This window comes from Oncorhynchus tshawytscha, linkage group LG22, assembly GCF_018296145.1.
Source record: "Oncorhynchus tshawytscha isolate Ot180627B linkage group LG22, Otsh_v2.0, whole genome shotgun sequence".
Taxonomy (NCBI): Eukaryota; Metazoa; Chordata; class Actinopteri; order Salmoniformes; family Salmonidae; genus Oncorhynchus; species Oncorhynchus tshawytscha.
In genome coordinates, this window is record NC_056450.1 from 13166417 (window position 1) to 13188411 (window position 21995).

The following is a 21995-nucleotide window of genomic DNA, read 5'->3' on the forward strand; positions in this document are numbered from 1 at the left end:
CTGACATTTCACATTCTTAAAATAAAGTGGTGATCCTAACTGACCTAAAACAGGGAATTTTTACTCGGATTAAATGGCAGGAATTGTGAAAAACTGAGTTTAAATGTAATTGGCTAAGGTCTATGTAAACTTCCGACTTCAACTGTATATCGGTGGTGATGTGGACACCTAGGAACTTGAAACTCTCGACCAGCTCCACTACAGCCCCATTGATGTTAATTGGGGCATGTTCGGCCCACGATCAGCTCCTTTGTCTTGCTCACATTGAGGGAGAGGTTGTTGTCCTGGCACCACACTGCCAGTTCTCTGACCTCCTCCCTATAGGGTGTCTCATCGTTGTCTGTAATCAGGCCTACCACTGTTGTGTCATCTGTAAACTTAATGATGGGGTTGGAGTCGTGTTTGGCCATGCAGTCGTGGGTGAACAGGGAGTACAGGAGGAGACTAAGTACACACCCCTGAGGGGCCACAGTGTTAAGGATCAACGTGGCAGACGTGTTGTTGCCTACTCTTACCACCTGGGGGCGGCCCGTCAGGAAGTCCAGGATCCAGTTGCAGAAGGAGGTGTTTAGTCCCAGGGTCCTTAGCTTAGTGATGAGCTTCGTGGGCACTATGGTGTTGAACACTGAGCTGTAGTCAATGAACAGCATTCTCACATAGCTCGTCTGGTAGGGTTGCGTCACTGGGCAGCTCACGTCTGTGTTTCCCTTCGTAGTCCGTAATAGTATTCAAGCCCTGCCACATCTGATGAATACATCCCAAATGGCACCATATTCCCTGTATTCCCAGGGCCCAGGTCAAAAGTAGTGCACTATAAAGGGAAGACAGTGCCATTTGGGACATGCCATAATATCCATGGTAGGCTGCTCAGAGCAGAACAGAGCCACTGACCTGTAACATGTAGTTCTGGGTTTCCCGGCCTCCTCTTCCTATCCCCCTATCCTTTTCTGTCATTTTGGTTCACTCTCCAAGCCCACGGTAATGAAGTGGGTAATCACAGTTATCTGGCCCATTCAAGTACTCTGTGCAGTAAATCAATATAGAACTGTCACGGGGCCAGCCGTCCACTTTGACTGACGACCACTAATCTATTTGTCGAGTTTCTGTGTCCTAAAGATACTTTCTCTCTCCTCTCTTTCTGTCCCGTCCTCTCTATCTGAGGTCAAACTTAAGAGTATAGAGTAGGACAATTATTCTTTGTTCTTTATTTGGATCCCGATTAGCTGACGCCTCGTTGACTCTTAGGATCCAGAAAGATGTGGTACTAGATGCATTGACATACCTAGGATTGGGCAGCTAGAGGAAGCCATTGGAACTCCTCTGTACCTACCTAGCTAACACGTAGCTAACGCCAGAGGCTAGAGAGAACAGACTTAGTCCCGACGCCCGTGCTGCTGCAGAAACCGATCAATACAGCACAACAAACTGATAAGAATTTCTATGAATTTTGAAATGTTCTCCCTGCTGTGGCTCCATTGGCTGCGGACCTAACAGGAATATTGATAAGCTGACGGCAGGGGAGGGCCAGCCTCACAGCACTACTGCTGCTGCAGGGTTGCATAATGTTTCCTGCATCATTTACGTGCTTTTTAATTAAACATCAAATCAACGTTTTTTTCCCCTTTCTTTTCTATAGATAATCAAATCAGAAAAAGGGCAAACTGAACTGCTGACACTGAAACATGTAAGGCCATGGGGAAATGTAGACAGAGATTTGAGCTTCATATTTGTGAAGCTTTAATACAGGACGACATGGATCTGTGTAGCCAGTGTTTGTGTTTCATGTGGTTTCTCCATCGGACATATGGAACTATTTGATTTGGATGGATGGTTGACATGACAGAAATGTATGCAGGTATTTTTTTTATCTAAAAGGTGGGTGAAATGTTTGCCTCGGTGATACATTTCGCACAGTTATGCGAGTTGTGTCGTACAAAAGGACTACGGCATTTTGTGCACGGTTTAGGCTAGAGAGAAAGGCATTAAAATAAATAAATGTCTTGTGACAATAGGCCTATAGTAAAAGGCGTGTTGTGTTGGGTGATGCGGTAACAGTCTGCTGCATTTTGAAAACTGCCGGTGAAAGTGTTATGTTCATGAGGAGTTCCCTCGCGCGTGTGCTGTTGCACATGCAGTAAGCTGTTTCCTGCAGATCTCAGAAGGTCAAATTGTGAACCCGTGACCCACATTTATCACATAAACTGTAAATGTCGTATCTCACAACGGATTGGGTTCCCCAAATTTAGTATGTTCGCCGTGACAGAACGTTTATTTATTCTCGTAGATCTGCTGTGTTCCACAAGGTTCTATCTAGCGCTGCGGTGAGGGGGGGGGTGCACACTTTGACAGGCAGTCCAACACTAAGTCAGAATGGTTTAGGCACTTAGACAAATTTCGGAAATTTGCCGTTGTTCCCCTTCAAGGCACAATTACTTCCAGACCTCCACAAGACCAGTACTGTGGGAGCTTAGTGAGAGTCATGACCAGTATTAAAACCTCAAGGCTCTTTCAACTCTCCTCCCCCCCTTGTCTCTCGCTCGCTATGTGAATTGTGCCCATAAAAGTTGTTTTAAAATTCAGAATTATCTCCCCCTCTCTGCTTCCTCTATCTCAATTTATTTTCTCATTGTTTTATATTTTCTGTAGGCAAGGTAAATAATGCTGGCATCAACTGGATTTCTGTCTCAGTCAACAGGGAAATATGCTGAAGAATTGGTACGTTATGTTCTTTTCCCCGAGTAAGGCTTAATTAATTTACCTTCGGAAATTAAGTCCAATTACAGTACGCAGTCAACAGGGTCATGTGTTTCAAAACACACAAAATACAACCCTGCCAATAATGAATATGAAAATATGCGCTTCTATTCTGAGAGATGGTGAAATGCAGTTGGGTTTATATATAAGTATATAACAGTGAAGCTCAATATGTTTACGACATATGTGATGCAGTCTTTAGGGGTTTCGTTTACCGTACTGGCACAGATGTCTGGTAGCAGAACTAGTCTTTAGCTCTACAGTCTTAAGGACTGAGCACAGTCCATTTGTAATCATAATCATCTGTGGAGGAGTATTTCTCCCTTTTTGTCAGATGATCATGGCTTTACATTTTTTTCCCTTCAAGTCATTTGCGGAGAAAAGAGAAAGGAATTGGAATTAACACAGAGCGAGAGAGAAACAGATTGCGGGAACGAGGGAAAGAGAAAGAGAGGTATTTGGATGTGAGTAATGAAGTAGTTGTTTTCGTATGGGCATTGAGCCACGGGCGTCCGAGCTGTCTGAACACCACTCTTCTAGAAAGCTGCCCGCTGAGCTCATCTCCTCCACCACTTGAAAGAACTGGAAAACTGTTTGCTGGTATTTGTGAGAGGTGAGGCAAACGGGCAACGAGAGACTGAGAAGTATCAGGTGATCACAGTGCTATTCGTCTGCTATCCATTTAGGATGGGTTCTACAGTCATTCTTCAGTTTTTGGGAAGCTACGCTAACCCTCCTGAAATGTGGTCATTTAAAGACCGTCTTTCCATAAGAAATTGTGCCAAGATGATTCACTTGCCCAGGCAAGGGAGGATGGTGCGCTTTCTTTCCTTGCAACTGCCAATTTCTACAGGCAATCCTCCCTGTTTTTGCCAGTGGGGGAATTGTGGCTGGATTGCTAAGTGTAACATGATTAGGAATGCCTGCAATCTCACCCAGCCAGTCGTAAATATGGTGTTTGTGGGGGGGGGGTATTGACAGCTGTCATTTACAGTAGAACTGCTCACCCTGCTTCTGTTCTCTGTCATGTCACCCAGACAGGCGTTTACATTTCTAGTTTGACAGTCACACTTTCATTAGAAAAAACACACAAACCAAACAAAGCCAATGATTTCACAAAAGGAGGCAATTATTTGTTCGACAGGGATTAAATCATTCATTCATTAATTGAACCCCACCATTAAATATGAAAACAAAGTGCTGCAACTGTCATTATAAAAGACATTCAGAAGGAAGAGACAAATTATTATGATAACTGGGAATATACCTATTTGAAATTATGCGAATGCCAGCGTTTTCCCCTGAAATTGTCTATTTCAAGTCAGTAAAATGTTGAATGTATTAGTAAAATGTGCAATGTGTGTGCCTAAGTGCACAGTGTGTGTGTGTGTGTGTGTGTGTGTGTGTGTGTGTGTGTGTGTGTGTGTGTGTGTGTGTGTGTGTGTGTGTGTGTGTGTGTGTGTGTGTGTGTGTGTGTGAACAGGTTGTAGTAGGACCCCTCCTGCTGGGCTAAGAGCTAGGCATGGTTCCCCTGAGGGGAAAGGATGGCTCTATTCAGTCTGTTGCCATGGGCCTCAGCTGTTGCTAGGGACACCATGTACCATAGTTTGACTGCAGCAGCTCCTGGCACTCTCTCTCTCTCTCTCTTTCTCTTTCACTCTCGCAGTCATCATTTCTTATCTGAACTCTCTCTGTCTCTCTCTGTCTCTCTCTTTCATCCTCTCTTATCCACTCTCTCCCCCTCTCTGTCTGCTGCCCCCTCCACCCTCTCCCTCCCATCCCCTTTCCCTCCCGCCATCCCTTCCTACCTCACATGAGATCTGTCTACCTCGGTGTGTACCTCATTAGGGCGACAGTAGAGGGGACTCACAGCAAACAGAGGGAACAGAGGGCGAGGTCAGAGAGGAGAGAGGAGGAGAGAAACAACAGATCTGTCCAGCTGATGGTGGACAAACAGCAGGCCAGCAGGTCATCTCACCTCTAACCACCAGGTCTTGGGCTGGCTGGCGGACACCCTGGGCTGAGACTGATATGAAACACACAGACCAGACCCAGGACCACGAAGATCCCTCTCCCTGTTGCTCCCTGTTACGAAAGTTCACATCTGGGACGGTTCAGCTTGACAATCCAGGCATTGCCTGCAAGTAGCTCTGGGGAGAAGTGAGGGAGGCCTGTCCAATAGCACTGGAGAGCAGCTGCCTCTGTGTGTCGTCCTCCGCATCCCTTTCAACTCTCCGGCCCTTTATGTGCCACGTTCAGCTGCACCCCGCCACTGTAACCCCCCATCCCCTCCCCCCCATTCCCCCTGTCACAGAGATGATGTGGCAGTGACCAGGTGAGTGGGCTGGGTGCCCATGGGCCAGGCATACTGTGTTAGTTAACCAGTTCAATGGGACAATAGCTCAATTTGTCCAATTAATGCCACTGCCACACTCACCACCCATAAGGGGTTCGGGGGGGGACGCACCTGAACCAGCCTGCCAGGCTGGGACAATGTCCCTGTTCTCATTTAGTGCCAGGAACCCATCCGAACCAAATGTTGATTATCCAACAGAGCAGCGCGTGATGAAAATAATCATTTGGGCCAAACGCAGGCATTAGACACAGGTAGCACTCTACACATAGTGGTTGGACTGCTCTGTTCTCCATCTCTAGCGTCCTAGTGCCCATACTGTTCTGGACTCTCCATCCCTCACATACTGCTGCAGTTGAGATGCTTTGAAAGAGGAATTATTACACAACGACCATGCTGTGTGTCCTGCCAGCTACAACATGGTGAAGATCTGTAGGAGCTGCCATTACGGATTTCATTGGCGTGGGCCTTCAAGGGCAACCATTACGCAGATCATTGGCGTGGGCCTTCAAGGGCAACCATTACGCAGATCATTGGCGTGGGCCTTCAAGGGCAACCATTACGCAGATCATTGGCGTGGGCCTTCAAGGGCAACCATTACGCAGATCATTGGCGTGGGCCTTCAAGGGCAACCATTACGCAGATCATTGGCGTGGGCCTTCAAGGGCAACCATTACGGCTCGGCTGCACATCTTGATGCTATTTCCCAATGCAACTGGTTCACTATTGTACCCGAAAGAATCCAACCCGAAGACCGCTGTGATGTGAGAAGCAGTACTAGGCCGATGATATTCCACCTGGGAATGCATCCTTTTGGTCTCAGGCTCAATACTCCTTAACCCCTGACCCAGTGCTAAGGAGCAGGGATGTGGAACCAACCTTCATTGCCAGTATTCCCAGTTCCCCCCTCCATCCCTCTCTCCTCTGTTCTGGGATTGACCCACAGAGAGAGAGAGAGTTCTGCTGTGGGCTCTTTAACCTCTCAATACAACAGGGTTATTTTAGTTGTCTCTTTCAACATCCCATCTACATGTTCCTCTGCTTCCATCCCTGCCTGGCTATATCAAAGGCAGCCCCCCCCCCCTTATCCACTCTCTCTCTCCCCTCTCTTTTCCCACCAAGACCATTCCCCATGTGGAGAATATGTGCTCTAAAGCAGACAATTTCCTTCCTCACAAACACAGCAAATCCCATTTAGATGACACAATCCTTAGGTAATATAAACCCAGAATAATCTGTATTCGGAAAATTTCTCAGATTCTGACCGGGTCAATCACTAGATAATGTATTGATAGCTGAATTGGGCTGCTATCACTAAATCAAATGTGTTTGGGAATTTCTAACAGACCATTGGACAATCTTTTAACACTTTAACAGGATGCCCATAGTTGTCACATTCAGAGGGGATTTCTAAAGCCTTGTATCTCTGAGGTGTTTTGAGTGCTAACAGTCCGTATCTAAATAATATGTGTGAAATGCTTGATAGTGTATGTGATGTACATAGAGAGGTCTACTTTCTTGGGGAACAGAATATTGACTGGTTTTCATCAAGCTGTCCACTCAGGAGGAAGCTTCTCACTGTAACCAGGGCTGTAACCACTGTAACTGTCTGGTTCAGGTTATTAAATCAACCTATCAGGGAGTTTACAAACACCACAGGAACAGAATTGACTGTTTTCTCTGCAACCACACGGTAAGCGGTACTGGAGTGCCAAGTATAGGACCAAAAGGCTCCTTAATCGCTTCTACCCCCAAGCCATAAGACTGCTGAACAATTAATAAAATGGCCACCGGACTATTTGCATTGACCCCCCCCCCATTTGTTTTGTACACTGCTGCTACTCGCTGTTTATTATCTATGTATAGTCACTTCACCCTTACCTACATGTACAAATGACCTCAACTAGCCTGTACCCCCGCACACTGACTCGGTACCGGTACCCCCTGTATATAGGTACCCCCTGTATATAGGTACCCCCTGTATATAGGTACCCCCTGTATATAGGTACCCCCTGTACATTGTTATTCTTATTGTGTTCTTTTTATTATTTTTTACTTTAGTTTATTTGGTAAATATTTTCTTAGCTCTTCTTGAACTGCACTGTTGGTTAAGGGGTGGCAGGGTAGCCTAGTGATTAGAGCGTTGGACTAGTAACCAGAAGGTTGCACATTCAAATCCCCGAGCTGACAAGGTACAAATCTGTCATTCTGCCCCTGAACAGGCAGTTAACCCACTGTTCCTAGGCCGTCATTGAAAATAAGAATTTGTTCTTAACTGACTTGCCTAGTTAAATAAAGGGTTTGTAAGTAAGCATTTCACAGTAAGGTATACACTTTGTATTCAGCGCATGTGACAAATAAAGTTTGATTTGATCATCCACGTGTATTGATTACAATTTAACTATTTTTTTCTCCACTTTTTATTACGTCACAGCCTTTTTGTAAAATGGATTAAAGTATTTTTTTCCTCATACCCCATAATAACAAAGCGAAAATAGGTTTTTAGAAATGTTTGCAAATGTATAAAATTTAAAAAATGAAGTAACTTATTTACATAAGTATTCAGACCCTTTGCTATGAGACTCGAAATTGAGCTCAGGTTCACCTTGTTTCCATTGATCCTCATTGAAATGTTTCTACAACTCAATTGGAGTCCACCTGTGGTAAATTCAACTGATTAGACATGATTTGGAAAGGCACACACCTGTCTTTATATGATCCCACAGTTGACAGTGCATGTCAGAGCAAATGCCTATCCATGAGATCGAAGGAAGTCTCCGTAGAGCTCTGAGACAGGATTGTGTCGAGGCACAGATCTGGGGAAGGGTACAAAAACAATTCTGCAGCATTGAAGGTCCCCAAGAACCCAGTGGCCTCCATCATTCCTAAAGTTTGTAACCACCAAGACTCTTCCTAGAGCCTTGGACAGGGAGGTGACCAAGTACCCAATGGTCACTCTGACAGAGCTCCAGAGTTCCTCTGTGGAGATGGGAGAACCTTACAGAAGGACAACCATCCAGACGGAAGCCACTCCTCAGTAAAAGGCACATGACAGCCCACTTTTTATTTTATTTATTTATTTAACCTTGGAGTTTGCCAAAAGGAAAAAGGCACCTAAAGGACTCAGACCATGAGAAGATTCTCTGGTCTGATGAAACCAAGATTGTACTCTTTGGCCTGAATGCCAAGCGTCTCATCTGGAGGAAACCTGGCACCATCCCTACGGTGAAAGCATGGTGGTGGCAACATCATGTTGTGGGGATGTTTTTCAACAGTATGGACTGGGAGACTAGTCAGGATCGAGGGATAGATGAACAGAGCAAAGTAAAGAGAGATCCTTGATGGAAACCTGATCCAGAGCGCTCAGGACCTCAGAGTGGGTTGAAAGTTCACCTCCCAAAAGGACAACAACCCTAAGCACACAGCCAAGACAATGCAGAAGTGGCTTCGGGACAAGTCTTTGAATGTCCTTGAGTGGCCCAGCCAAAGCCTGGACTTGAACTCAATCGAACATCTCAATTGAACATCTTCAGAGAGACCTGAAAATAGCTGTGCAGCGATGCTCCCCATCCAATCTGACAGAGATTGAGAGGATCTGCAGAGAAGAATGGGAGAAACTCCCCAAATGCAGTGTGCCAAGCTTGTAGTGTCATACCCAAGAAGACTCGAGGCTGTAATCGCTGCCAAAGGTGTTTCAACAAAGTACTGAGTAAAGGGTCTGAATATATATGTAAATGTGATAATTATGTGTATTTATTTAAAAAATGTTGTCAAAAAAAATCTAAAATCATTTTTTTTAATGGGGTATTGTGTGTAGATTCATGAGGGGAAAAAATGATTTAATCAATTTTAGAAGAAGGCTGTGGAAAAGGGCAAGGTGGCAAGGTGAATACTTTCCGAATGCACTGAATGATGTTAAAAATATCTGTTGGTCTGATGTGATTAATAAGAAGCATCCAGACGCTCACATGCACTTAATGAATTTATGAAATTGCTTCTTCCAATTACTGATAAACATGCACCTGTTAAGACAGTTACTGTTAGAACTGTTAAGGCTCCACGGATTGATGAGGAATTGAAACTCTGTATGGTTGAAAGAGAGCAGCTAATAGGTGTTGGCTGCACATCTGACTGGTTGACTTACTACAAACTGAGAAATGATGTGACTAAACTAAATAAAAAGAAGAAGAAACTGTATTATGAAGCCAAGATCAATGATATAAAGAATGATGGGGGAAAAAAACTTTGGAGTACTTTAAATGAAATGATGGGCAGAAAGAGAAATTCAACTCTGTCTTTCATCAAATCAGATGGCTTATTCATCACAAAACCATTTGATGTTGCCAATTATTTTAATGATTATTTCATTGGCAAAGTGGGCAAACATTGGTAGGAAATGCCAACAACGAACAGTGAAACATTGTACTCATGCATATAAAAACAAATAATGAAAGAAAGGCATTGTAAAGTTAGTTTGGGAGAGGTAGAAAAATTATTGTGATGGATCAATAATAAAAAATCTCCTGGCATTGACAACTTAGATGGAAATATACTGAGGATGGTAGCTGACTCTATAGCCACTCCTCCTATCGTAGCCTAGGAGGAAAGTCTTTGTCCTCTGGCCTGGAGGGAAGAAAAAGTCATTGCTATGGCCTTTGCTGGTGATAACAGCAAAACTATCAGCTTGCTGCCAGCTCTTAGCATACTGCTGGAAACAAATGTGTTCGACCAAATACAATGCTATTTCTCTGTAAACAAATTAACAACAAACGTTCAGCATGCTTATAGAGAAGGGAACTCAACATGTACTGCACTGACACAAATCACCAATTGGTTGAAAGAACTTGATAATAAGAACATTGTGGTAGATGTACTGTTAGATTTAAGTGCAGCCTTTGATATTATTGACCATAACCTGTGTTTGAGAAAATGTACGTGTTATGGCTTTTCAACCTCTGCTTTATTGTGGATTCAGAGATATCTAATATAACTCTGAGGGTTTTCTTTAAAGGAAGCTTCTATACTGTCAAACGTGTACCACAGAGCAGCTCTCTAGGCCCTCTATTCTTTTCTATTTTTACCAATTACCTGTCACTCGCATTAAACAAAGCATGTGTGTCCATGTATGCTGATGATTCAACCATATACGCATCAGCAACCACAGCTAATAAGTCACTGAAACCCTCAACAGTTGAAATCAGTTTTGGTATGTGTGTCCAGTAACAAACTGGTCCTGAACATCTATAAAACTAAGAGCATTGTAGCTGAATCTGCTAATGAATGGTGTGACCACCTTTTAACCCCTGTCCCCCCTATTAACACCTGCCTGCCACCACACCAGTAGCACAATCCACCAACACTATCCTAGCAGGCTTCCCTTCGCCATGCTCCACCACAGCCCAGGAAATAGCTACATAAAAAGCAAGAGCTATTCTATAGGGAGAGAGGGAAGGAGAGTGAGAGAGAGACAGAGAGAGGGGGAAGGAGAGGGAGAGAGAGAAAGAGAGTGAGAGAGACAGAGAGTGGGGGGCTTGGGGAATGTGGAAGTGGGGAAGGGAGGTGTGTGTGTGTGTGTGTGTGTCGGGGGGGGGGTTTGGGAAGGAAGCCAATCCAATTACAGGCAGCGGTGCAGATGAGCCCTGGTTCCTAGTTCAGCTGCACTAAAGTATCTTTTCTCTCTCTCTCTCTCTCTCTCTCTCTCTCTCTCTAGCGCCCTCTCTCTCTCTCTCTCTCTCTATAGCGCCCTCTCTCTGCTCTCTCTCTCTGCTCTGGGGGAGGAGAATGCAGTGGAATGCCAGCTTCCTTATGCAAGGACCAAGCATGCTACCAAGCATAACATCCTGTAAACCTATAGCCCTGTCCTGCTATGTAGTGATGTGCACTGGTCCCCATGGCCTGCCTGGCAACAGCTTATCAGCCTGCTGCAGTGGGAGAAAGCAGAGCAGGGGCTGTGGCTGCAGTGGGAGAGAGCAGGGGCTGGGGCTGGGGCTGGGAGTCTGAGGCTGGAGCAGGGACTAGGGGTCCTCCCCTCAGGTCTTCCGGGCCTCCCCCCTGGGCAACACACAAGGATGGAGTAGTGCTGAGCGATTAACCGAAATGTAGGTTCATTTTCATTTTTTAAACAACAAATTGACCATTATAGGTTAAATAATTAGAATTCCATTTTGTTATGTTTTTTCTTCTTCTGTGAGCTCAATGCGCACATTGCACAATTTCTCTAGAGATAAATCAGATCCAGCCTGAACTGTGCGATGTAGGAGGGAGTTATAGTTTCCTACAAGCCAATATTTGACATAGTTTAGCACATAAAATGTGGTAATTAACTTCAATGACCATAATCCATTGCGCATCTACTTGTCCGGTCTGTGTTTCTATTACGACTTGCTACTACGGAAGAGAGAAGAGTGTGCGATCGTGAGGGGATATAGAGAGCAGCTGTTGCTTCGCAAGGTATTACTACTAGGGATGCACGATATATCGGTGAACATATCGGAATCGGACGATATTAGCTAAAAATGCCAACATCGGTATCAGCCGATGTCTAGTTTAACGCCCTGATGTGCAAAACCGATGTCAAAGCTGATGTGCATACCTATATAACGTAGGTACATGACGTAATGACGCCACGTAAAATGTTGCGCTATACGTGCAACACAGCATTCCTGAACTAGCCCACAATGTCTGCTGTGTGGATCAAGCAGTCATCAAGTCGAGCAGTCATTTGAAAGTGTAACGAAATTTCAGCGAGACAACTCAAATGCGTTATCCATTTAAGCCAAGATAATGGAATTCATTGCCCTTGACAATCAACTGTTCTCTGTCATGGGTGATGTTGGCTTTCGCCGACTGGTCGAGCACCGGTACACATTACCAAGTGTGCTATTTTCCGATGTTGCCCTAAAGGAGTTACACAGAAATTGTGTCACTGGTATTAGCTTCACGACATACATACTATGGAACGTCATTTGGGTCTTTTCATGTCAAAAAAGATACAGTAGCACTGTCAAAGCTGGACAAAAAAGTCTGCAAACAAGCAAACACCGGCCACGAACCATGTGTTTACAATACCGCATTGGTAATAAAGCATAATTTGTTCAACCGCAACTTCTGGGGTAGCTAGCTTTAGCTTGGTACTTAGCTAGCACCAATACAGCCAGCTTAAAAACAATGACCAGAAGAACCTGCAGTCATTTTCATTATTCTTAGCAATGATTTAGGAATCCTTGTGAGTAAGTATTAGCTAGGTTGCCACTTGTTGTTCACCTATTGAAATTGAACCTCAGTTCATGAAAATAAATAGCTAGTCAGTAACTTAACCCTGTTGCCCAAAGCTAACGTTATAAGTAGCCAGCTAGCTTCATCTGGCTAGTGAGGCTCGACCGCACCAGGTTATGTGTTGTGAAGCTAGCCACAATAAGGATTAGGCGCAATAGTGGAATTTGCGGTTTGCCTTCAAACTAAAAGTATGTCATTGATAGTAATGCAAATGAATAGCCACTATTGTGGCTAATCCTTATTGTGGCTAGGTTTACATTGATGGTCCGACCTCCATTAATCAAATAAGAACTATCTTATAAATTACGGTTATTTTAGATGATGACACCTAGCTATATAGTTAGCTAGCTAATGATAGCTACTGAAACAGATACATGAGTAGTCATAAGAAAGACCCCCCCCCCACCCAATAGCGATCAACTATTGAGGATCACTATGGAGCGCAATCGGGCGATGTAGACTTGTACACAATCACCCAACCTTAACACACACACAAATAACACAACTTGTGTTTATTTGGAGAGTCATAAATATATTTTTAAAAGCATTCATGATTTGCGTAAATGTAATATACTAACTATTACTCTTGTTAAAAATATGAAATGGTATTACATTTGTTGAAGAGCACATTATGACTTGTTTAGGACGCGAAACTCAAAGTTTAGGACTTGAGACTTGACTTGATACTTGTCTGTCTTGACTTGAGACTTGACTGTCTTGACTTGAGACTTGACTCGAACTTTCCTGTCTTGACTTGGACTTTCCTGTCTTGACTTGGGACTTGACTTGGGACTTGAGTGCTAAGACTTGAGACTTACTTGTGACTTGTAATACAATGACTTGGTCCCACCTCTGGTTATTGGTATCGGTATCAGGGTTTTTTGGCAAGGAAAATATCGGATATCGGTATCGGCCAAAAATGTCATATCGGTGCATCACTAATTACTACCTAAAAATACATTATCTAAGTGATTGACACTTGGCATTTAGCAGTCATAAAAGTATGCCTTACTTTGAAGAACTACAAAATAGTAATTTTGTCAGACAGCATAGGCAGCAGCTCAATAGACATTAGATGATGACTAGGAATGAAATAAAGTCGTCAAATAAAACAAATGTAATGTACACGACAACTGAAATATTTTATTAAAGTAAAGTAATGTGAATAAGTGATGAGCAGTAATGGGAAGTCACTACCATCATGGGATGTTTATTAATTGTTTTGTTCTGTGTTGTTACAGCATTCAACCCACATCATGCATAATGCACGTACTGTATAAAAAAAATATTGAAAACGAAAACCGTGATCATTTTTTTCAATAATCAAACTGAATCTGAACCGACCTTAAACAGTACTAATCGCTTAGCACTAGGGTGGAAGTAAACCCCTAAACACACAGCAACCACACGCTACCAAGCTGCCTCATCCTCTCCCCTCTCTCTTTGTCATGAATGGATCAGGCTCCATGCTTGAACAGGCTGAACAAACAGGCTTCCGGGATTTTCTCTCCCAGCCAGGCAGCCAGTGAACCAGCCAGCCAGGCAGCCAGGCAGTAAGGCGGTGGACCGTGGAGCTGTGTCTCTCGCTGTGCCTTCTGATATCCTGGATAAATCCTCCTCCATGCAACGGTTACTGTGGTAACAGCCATGATACTGTGGATGTGAGCACCAGACAGACAGGCAGCCATGATGGTTCACTTTGCATGGCATTGTCATACATGGAGGCAGGGAGAGGATGTGAATAGAGAAGACACATACTGTATGTGAGGAATGCGGGAGGGAGATAAAAAGGAAACAACCCACAGTATTGTATGCACCAGAGAGCAGAGAATTGTGTTCTACTGTCTGGTTCAATTTAATCATGTAGAAAAAATGCTATAAATGATTAAGTACCTCAAACAAGGGGGATTACACCGAATGAGTTTCTTTCAATTCCACACCCTGATTGGGGCACAGATTAAATTATGAATAAATAGATGAAGCAACCAACAACCGAGCAGGTCCATTTGTGTTGTGTCCCAGGGGCAAGGGAAACAGAGAGCACGCCATACAGGCCGGATGTGATTACAGCCTGGATTCGAACCAGGGACTGTAGTGACGCCTCTTGCACTGAGATGCAGTGCCTTAGACCGCTGCTCCACCCGGGAGCCCAACATATACAGCATAGCGCTTTTCCAGATGCGCAAAGAGTTTTACAAAGGAGGAAAACTCACCTCACCTCACCAATCACCATCAACATCATCTACATTCAGCAAGCAGGGGCGTCAATTGGGTGTGGCAATTTAAAATAGGTTACTAAAATCATTCCAATCCCAATTAAAAGGCAAATGCAGTTAAACGGTATTAGCGAGATGACTTTAGGACCATGCTGGCGCCTGGGAGCAGGAGGGAAGGCTGTTTGTATGGCTGGCTGGCTTTATGGAAAACAGTGCAGAGGTAAAGATGCTGTAGTAGATGGCCTTGGCTTGGTAACTGCTGTTTGACTTGACATGAAACTAAACTAGAGGTGTAATCCCAGTGCGGAGCTAGTGCATAGCAGGCAGCTGTTTGTAGAATGTTCAGTCCCCTATTGACTGAGGGGAATGAAGCTACAGCAACAAAACACAGTCTGGAGTCCATTTTGCTTGTTTTTTTTTCTGTTCTCCAAATTGCATTTTTGAGTCTTTAAATTGCGTAGAAATTCAGTAAATGAGCTTACATTTTCAAAAAAATCCTTGGAGGGAGGAAACCCTCCCCCCTGTCATATTGCCATACCCTAGGTTGGGCTGAAATTACGACCCTGTCAGCAAGGCAGCCTCAACAGCTGTAAACACAGGGAGCTCTTCTAGATTACACATACATCATTTGGCTGTCACTGTACTTCAATACCGAAAAAAGCCCTGACTGTGTAATAACAGGTTAACAATTGTATTATGATGAAGTTGCCAACTTCTCCCACCACACAACATGCTCCACTTTCTCCATCATCACTCAAATCTCTCCATGCATAATAGCCACCTGAGCCACTACAGTAGATGCTCTTTATGCTGCCTTGCTTTGGTGGTGGTGACGTGAAATGTGACATTTGAGGACTGTCTAGCCCTTAAAGCTACAGTCTGGGATCTGGGAATCTATTCATTTGTCATTTAAATTAATTTATATGGCTGTTTTTCAAATCGCAGACTGTAGTTTTAACCAACAGCATTGTCTGTCTGCTCCAGCAGAGACTGCAGGCCGGATCTTGCGTGGGCCAGCTCTCTCTAGTCTCCCCTCTCTCTGGGTCTCAGGGAGAAAGGTGCCTATTAAAATTAATGGGCTGGCAGAGGTTATTCGGCACGGCCACCATAGACAGAGCTCATTCCACAAGGCGAACATAATGACCACTACAGAGGAATGACACCTCCTCCCCCACGCCCTGCCACCCTACACCCCTGCCCAACTGTCACAGGACCAGAAGCATTAAATATGGAGGAGAAAGGTTTATCTTCTCCTTACCGCCACACCATGCTTCGTACATTCAGTTCCTTGAATAGAATACTACCACTTCAGTGTCTGAGGTTCTGAGGACCAGTCAGTGGACAGACAGCCTCCTCAGTCTCCTGAGGCCAGGGCTTCAACAGTGATGAAGTGCTTCACAATCGCTTTAAATGGACCTTGAACTGGGAGACCAGAATAGCTAGAGGACTTTTTCAATAGCTGAACGAGCTGGAGAAGACTGCCCAGAACAGAGTGTAATGGAGAGGCGTCATCGATGGCCTATGCTCCCTAAAGAGCAATGGCCCGAGGTAAGTCAGTATTTTCGAAGTCCAGGCTGTGGCTGGCGATAACAGCCGGTAATTGACCATAACTGCCGGGAACTGACAGTAAGAGTAACTGACCTTTTTGAGGCGTCCGTTCTTGGTGCCGACGAAGGCCACGCAGTATCCGTTGTAGACGTAGGAGGTGACGGAGGTCATGCGGTCCCGAGTCTCTGTGTAGAGGGTGTGTCCCGTCACCAGCTGAGAGCCGCCTAGGGGCTGGTTGATGTCCAGACCACAGAACGAGTCATCGATGGGCACCGGCTGGAGGAGAGAGAAGAGAGAGAGAAGGGGTTTAGATACGGAGAGGTAGGGAGGGACGGAGGGAGAGAGCGAGGACGGTCAGAGATACTATAGAGAGAGGCAGGGTCAAAGGGTGAGAGAGTGAGGGTTCTATGAAGAGAGACAGAGTAGGATCAGGGAGAGGTGGTTTTATATCTAGTGAATCCTGCTGTAGCCTACCAGACAGACGTTCTTCTGCCTTTCTGTTCCACTTGGTAGACATGTCTCTGCTGTGCTTGACTGAGCCCCACCTTGCCTCCTCACACAGGTATATGATAACATCAGGGAAAGAGGAGGAGAGCATGATAACTTTTACCATGCAGAGCTTCTCTACTCTACAGGTTAACATGTTATAGAGATGGAATGGACAGGTAAACAATAACTGGAGAATCTGACTGGAGGACTTGTGACCTGACTTTGGTCCATCCAAGAGAAAAATGACCTGTCAAAATGCCTGATAAAATCTCATTCTCAACAGAAATACAGTACCAGTCAAAAGTCTGGACACACCTACTCATTCAAGGTTTTTTTTTATTTAAAAAATATATATATTTTCTACATTGTAGAATAATAGTGAAGACATCAAAACTATGAAATAGTCATGTAGTAACCAAAAAAGTAATAAACAAATCAAAATAGATTTTAGATTTGAGATTCTTCAAAGTAGCCACCCTTTGCCTTGATGACAGCTTTGCACACTCTTGGCATTCTCTCAACTAGCTTCATGAGGTAGTCACTTGGAATGCTTTTCCAACAGTCTTAAAGGTAATCTCACATATACTGAGCATTTGTTGGCTGCTTTTTCTTCACTCTGTGGTACAACTCATCCCAAAACCATCTCAATTGAGTTGAGGTCAGGTGATTGTGGAGGCCATGTCATCTGATGCAGCACTCCATCACTCTCCTTCTCGGTCAAAAAGATCTTACACAGCCTAGAGGTGTGTTTTGGGTCATTATCCTGTTGAAAAACTAAGCGCAAACCAGATGGGATGGCATAGAATTCTAAACAAATCACAGTGTCACCAGCAAAGCACCCCTACACCATCACGCCTCCTCCCCCATGCTTCAAGGTGGGAACCACACATGCGGAGATCATCCATTCACTTACTCTTTTTCTCACAAAAATCTCAAATTTGGACTCATCAGACAAAAGGGCAGATTTCTACTGGTCTAATGTCCATTGCTCGTGTTTCTTGGCCCAAGCAAGTCTCTTCTTCTTATTGATGTCCTTTAGTAGTGGTTTCTTTGCAGCAATTCGACAATGAAGGCCTGATTCACGCCGTCTCCTCTGAACAGTTGATGTTGAGATGTGTCTGTTACTTGAACTCTGTGAAGCATTTATTTGGGCTGCAGTTGACGATTTCTGAGGCTGGTAACTCTAATGAACTCTGGGTCTTCCTTTCCTGTGGCAGTCCTCATGAGTTATTGACATTTTCCGGATTGACAGACCTTCATGTCTTAAAGTAATGATGGACTGTCGTTTCTCTTTGCTTATTTGAGCTGTTCTTGCCATAATATGGACTCGTTCTTTTACCAAATAGAGCAATCTTATATATACCACCTCTACCTTGTCACAACACAACTGATTGGCTCAAATTCATTACAAAAGGAAATAAATTCCACAAATTAACTTTTAACATGGCACACCTGTTCATTTTAACGCATTCCAGGTGACTTCCTCATGAAGCTGGTTGAGAGAATGCCTAGAGTGTTGAAAGCTGTCATCAAGGCAAAGGGTGGCTATTTGTAGAATCTCAAATATAAAATATATTTTGGTTTGTTTAACACTTTTTTGGTTACTAAATGATTTCATATGTATTATTTCATTGTTTTGATGTTTTCACTATTATTCTACAATGTAGAAAATAATAAAATAAAGAAAACCCCTTGAATGAGTAGGTGTGTCCAAACTTTTGACTGGTACTGTATAACAGCCTATGCAGAATCACAACGGTGCAGTCAAAATATTTCCAACGGTCCTTAGTTAGGAATTGAATTCCACATCACATCGGGGGGCTAGGCTGTGGTGGTGATCCAGGTTAGGCCAGAGTGTGAGTGGCGGTGACAGTGGAGGAGGGACTGTGGCCTCAAAGTGCCATATAGAGTAAAGGAGATGTCCAGGAGAGGGCTGGGACAGGGAGGAGCATCATTCAGAGGTATCAGGGCAGACAGACAGACAGGCAGGGCACATTGATCACTGACACACAGCCACAGTGTGTGTGTGTTACAGATCAGGGCCGGGGACAGCCACACTGATCACTGACACACAGCCCCTACAGCCCCAGGAGCCATGGTTGTCAACCCGTCCTCCCTCACTACACTACACCAAGCTACACTACACCACACTACACTACGCTACACCACACTAAACCACGCTACACCACACCACACTACACTACACCACAATACACCACAGCAAGCTACACTACACCATGCTACACCACACCACACTACGCTACACCATACTACACCACACTACACCACGCTACACCACACCACACTACACCACACTACACCACGCTACACCACAATACACCACACTAAGCTACACTACACCACACCACGCTACACTACACCACACCACACTACACTACACTACACCAGGCTACACCACACCACGCTACACCACATCACACTACACCACATACTACACCAGACTACACTACACCACACCATGCTACACTACACCACACTACACTCCACTACACCATGCTACACCACACTACACTACACCACACCACACTATACCACACCACACCACACTACACTACACTACACCACACTCGTAAAGCCTTTACAACCAGCTCTGCTTTTCATGAGCAGAGTGAAAAGCAATAACGCTGATGGGCATAAACGCCTCAGCCTCGTAGGCGCTCCCCCTCAGCCCCCGCAGAACCAACACCATTTCCTTTTATTCGCAGCTCCCAAAATAGCATGGATGGAAGGGATGGAGAAATATATAGTAGGCCCACTCCACTGTGGTACAGGAGCTAAGCAGGAAAAAGGCAGCTAAATGCCTGTGATTAGCTGTGCTTATGTCTCTTAATCGGGGAACGTAGAACATGTCTAAAATGATTTGAGCTGGTTTTGGGTAGTGGCCTTATCTGGGGATCTGTGTCTGTCACAGACAGAGAGAAACAGTCTGAATCAGATGAGCGATCTACAGTGGGAGCTATAAAAAGAAGCTCGAGAGACTAGCTTGTGTGTGACTGTGTCCGACACTAACTTATCAATAACTACTCCCGCAGACACCAACGTCATGTACAGACAGACACAGACTTGAAATCTGTTCCAAGGAGTCTCAGTCTGAGAATGGGATTCAGAGCATTTGGTTCTGATTATATGTAAATGGTTTGGATGATGTAAGCCAAGTAGGCTTGGCTGGAAACCTAAATCCCTTTGGATCTCATGTAGTCGTGTTTTCCAGCACCTTACTATGGATATTGGGAGTTTATTGTTATGGTCTATATAGCAGGGATGGGCAACTTTAATAGGGATGGGGGCCACAAAAATCGGAACTCATCATCATAGAAGATAAAGCATTACATGGGCTTGCTCTTACCTATCTCTCCGATTTGGTCCTGCATTTACATATCTACATGTACGCTACGGTCACAAGACACAGGCCTCCTTACTGTTCCTAGAATTTCTAAGCAAACATCTGGAGGCGGGGCTTTCTCCTACAAAGCTGCCTACCCGTGTAAGAGATGCAGACTCGGTCTCGACCTTTAAGTCTTTATTGAAGACTTATCTCTTCAGTAGGTCCTGTGATTGAGTGTCGTCTGACCCAGAGGTGTGAAGGTGAACGGAAACTGGAGCAACGGCACTGGAGCAACGAACTGCCCTGGCTGTCTCTGCCTGACCGGTTCCCCTCTCTCCTCTGGGATTCTCTGCCTCTAACCCTATTACGGGAGCTGAGTCACTGGCTTACTGGTGCTCTTTCATGCCGTCCCTAGGAGGGCTGCGTCACTTGAGTGGGTTGAGTCACTGACGTGATCTTCCTGTCCGGGTTTGGCGCACCTCCCAGGTTTGTGCCGTGGGGGAGATCTTTGTGGGCTACACTCGGGCCTTGTCTCAGGGTAGTAAGTTGGTGGTTTGAAGATATCCCTGGAGTGGTGTGGGCTGTGCTTTGGCAAAGTGGGTGGGGTTATATCCTGCCTGGTTGGCCCTGTCCGGGGGTATTGTTGGACGGGTCCACAGTGTCCCCCGACCCCTCCTGTCTCAGCCTCCAGTATTTATGCTGCTATAGTTTATGTGTTTGGGGGCTAGGGTCAGTCTGTTACATATGTAGTATTTCTCCTGTATTATCCTGTGTGAATGTAAGTATTCTCCCTCTAATTCTCTCTCTCTCCCTCTCCCTCCCCTCCCGGAGGACCTAAGCCCTGGGACCATGCCCTAGTCCACCTGGTCGTGCTGCTGGTCCAGTTTCGACTGTTCTGCCTGAGGCTAAGGAACCCTTGACCTGTTCACCGGGCGTGCTACCTTGTCCCAGACCTGCTATTTTCGACTCTCTCTCTCTCTACTGCACCTGCTGTCTCTGACTCGGAATGCTCGGGTATGAAAAGCTAACTGACATTTACTCCTGAGGTACTGACCTGTTGCACCATCTACAACCACTGTGATTATTATTATTATTTGACCATGCTGGTCATCTATGAACGTTTGACCATCTTGGCCATGTACTGCTTTAATCTCAACGTAGACTGGCCACTCCTCAGAGCCTTGTCCCTCTCAAGGTTTCTTCCTAGGTTCCTGCCTTTCTAGGGAGGTTTTCCTAGCCACCGTGCTTTTACATCTGCATTGCTTGCTGTTTGGGGTTTTAGGCTGGGTTTCTGTATAGCACTTTGTGACATCTGCTGATGTAAAAAGGGCTTTATAAATCAATTTGATTGTTTGATTGATTAAGAACACCTGCTCTTTCCATGACATAGACTGACCAGGTGAATCCAGGTAAAAGATATGATCCCTTATTGATGCCACTTGTTAAATCCACTTCAATCAGTGTAGATGAAGGGGAGCAGACAGGTTAAAGAAGGATGTTTAAGCCTTGAGACAATTGAGACATGGATTGTGTGTGTGTGCCATTCAGAGGGTTAATGGGCAAGACAAAAGAGTTAAGTGTCGTGTCTGACTAGGATTCAATTATATTACATGCTATTTTATCAAATCGATTACCTGACGTTTAATTGATTACGTGATTGAATTAAACCATGCAAGAATTAAACCATTAATAACCTGGGGCACCAGGGAAGCATTCATTTATATTGAGCGGTTATCTCCCGAATCCTGAAGATCTTTAACATCAATAGCAGTCAATTATTAATCTTCACCTCGATTGGTCTAATTCTTATTGTCGTAAGTACTTGGTTATCTGCACGTACCCTAGCTAATAAGTTGAATCAGCAAAACACAAATTGGCTTAATAATGTATTACTAAATACCTAAATAACCACACAGAATTACATAAACTCAGCAAAAAAAGAAACGTCCTCTCACTGTCAACTGTGTTTATATTCAGCAAACTTAACACGTGTAAATATTTGTATGAACATAAC

The 21995-nt window shown here is 44.5% G+C and overlaps 1 protein-coding gene across 1 annotated transcript in view; it reads right to left on the reverse strand.

Annotated features, from left to right (window-relative positions):
• The window catches only part of LOC112221520 (plexin-A2-like), a 314405-nt gene that overhangs the window by 239553 nt on the left and 52857 nt on the right, over positions 1 to 21995 (reverse strand). Inside the window, exon 3 of the mRNA XM_042303787.1 lies at positions 16240 to 16422. Coding sequence (XP_042159721.1) covers positions 16240 to 16422 — 183 coding nt within the window. The remainder of the gene's footprint in view (positions 1 to 16239; positions 16423 to 21995) is intronic.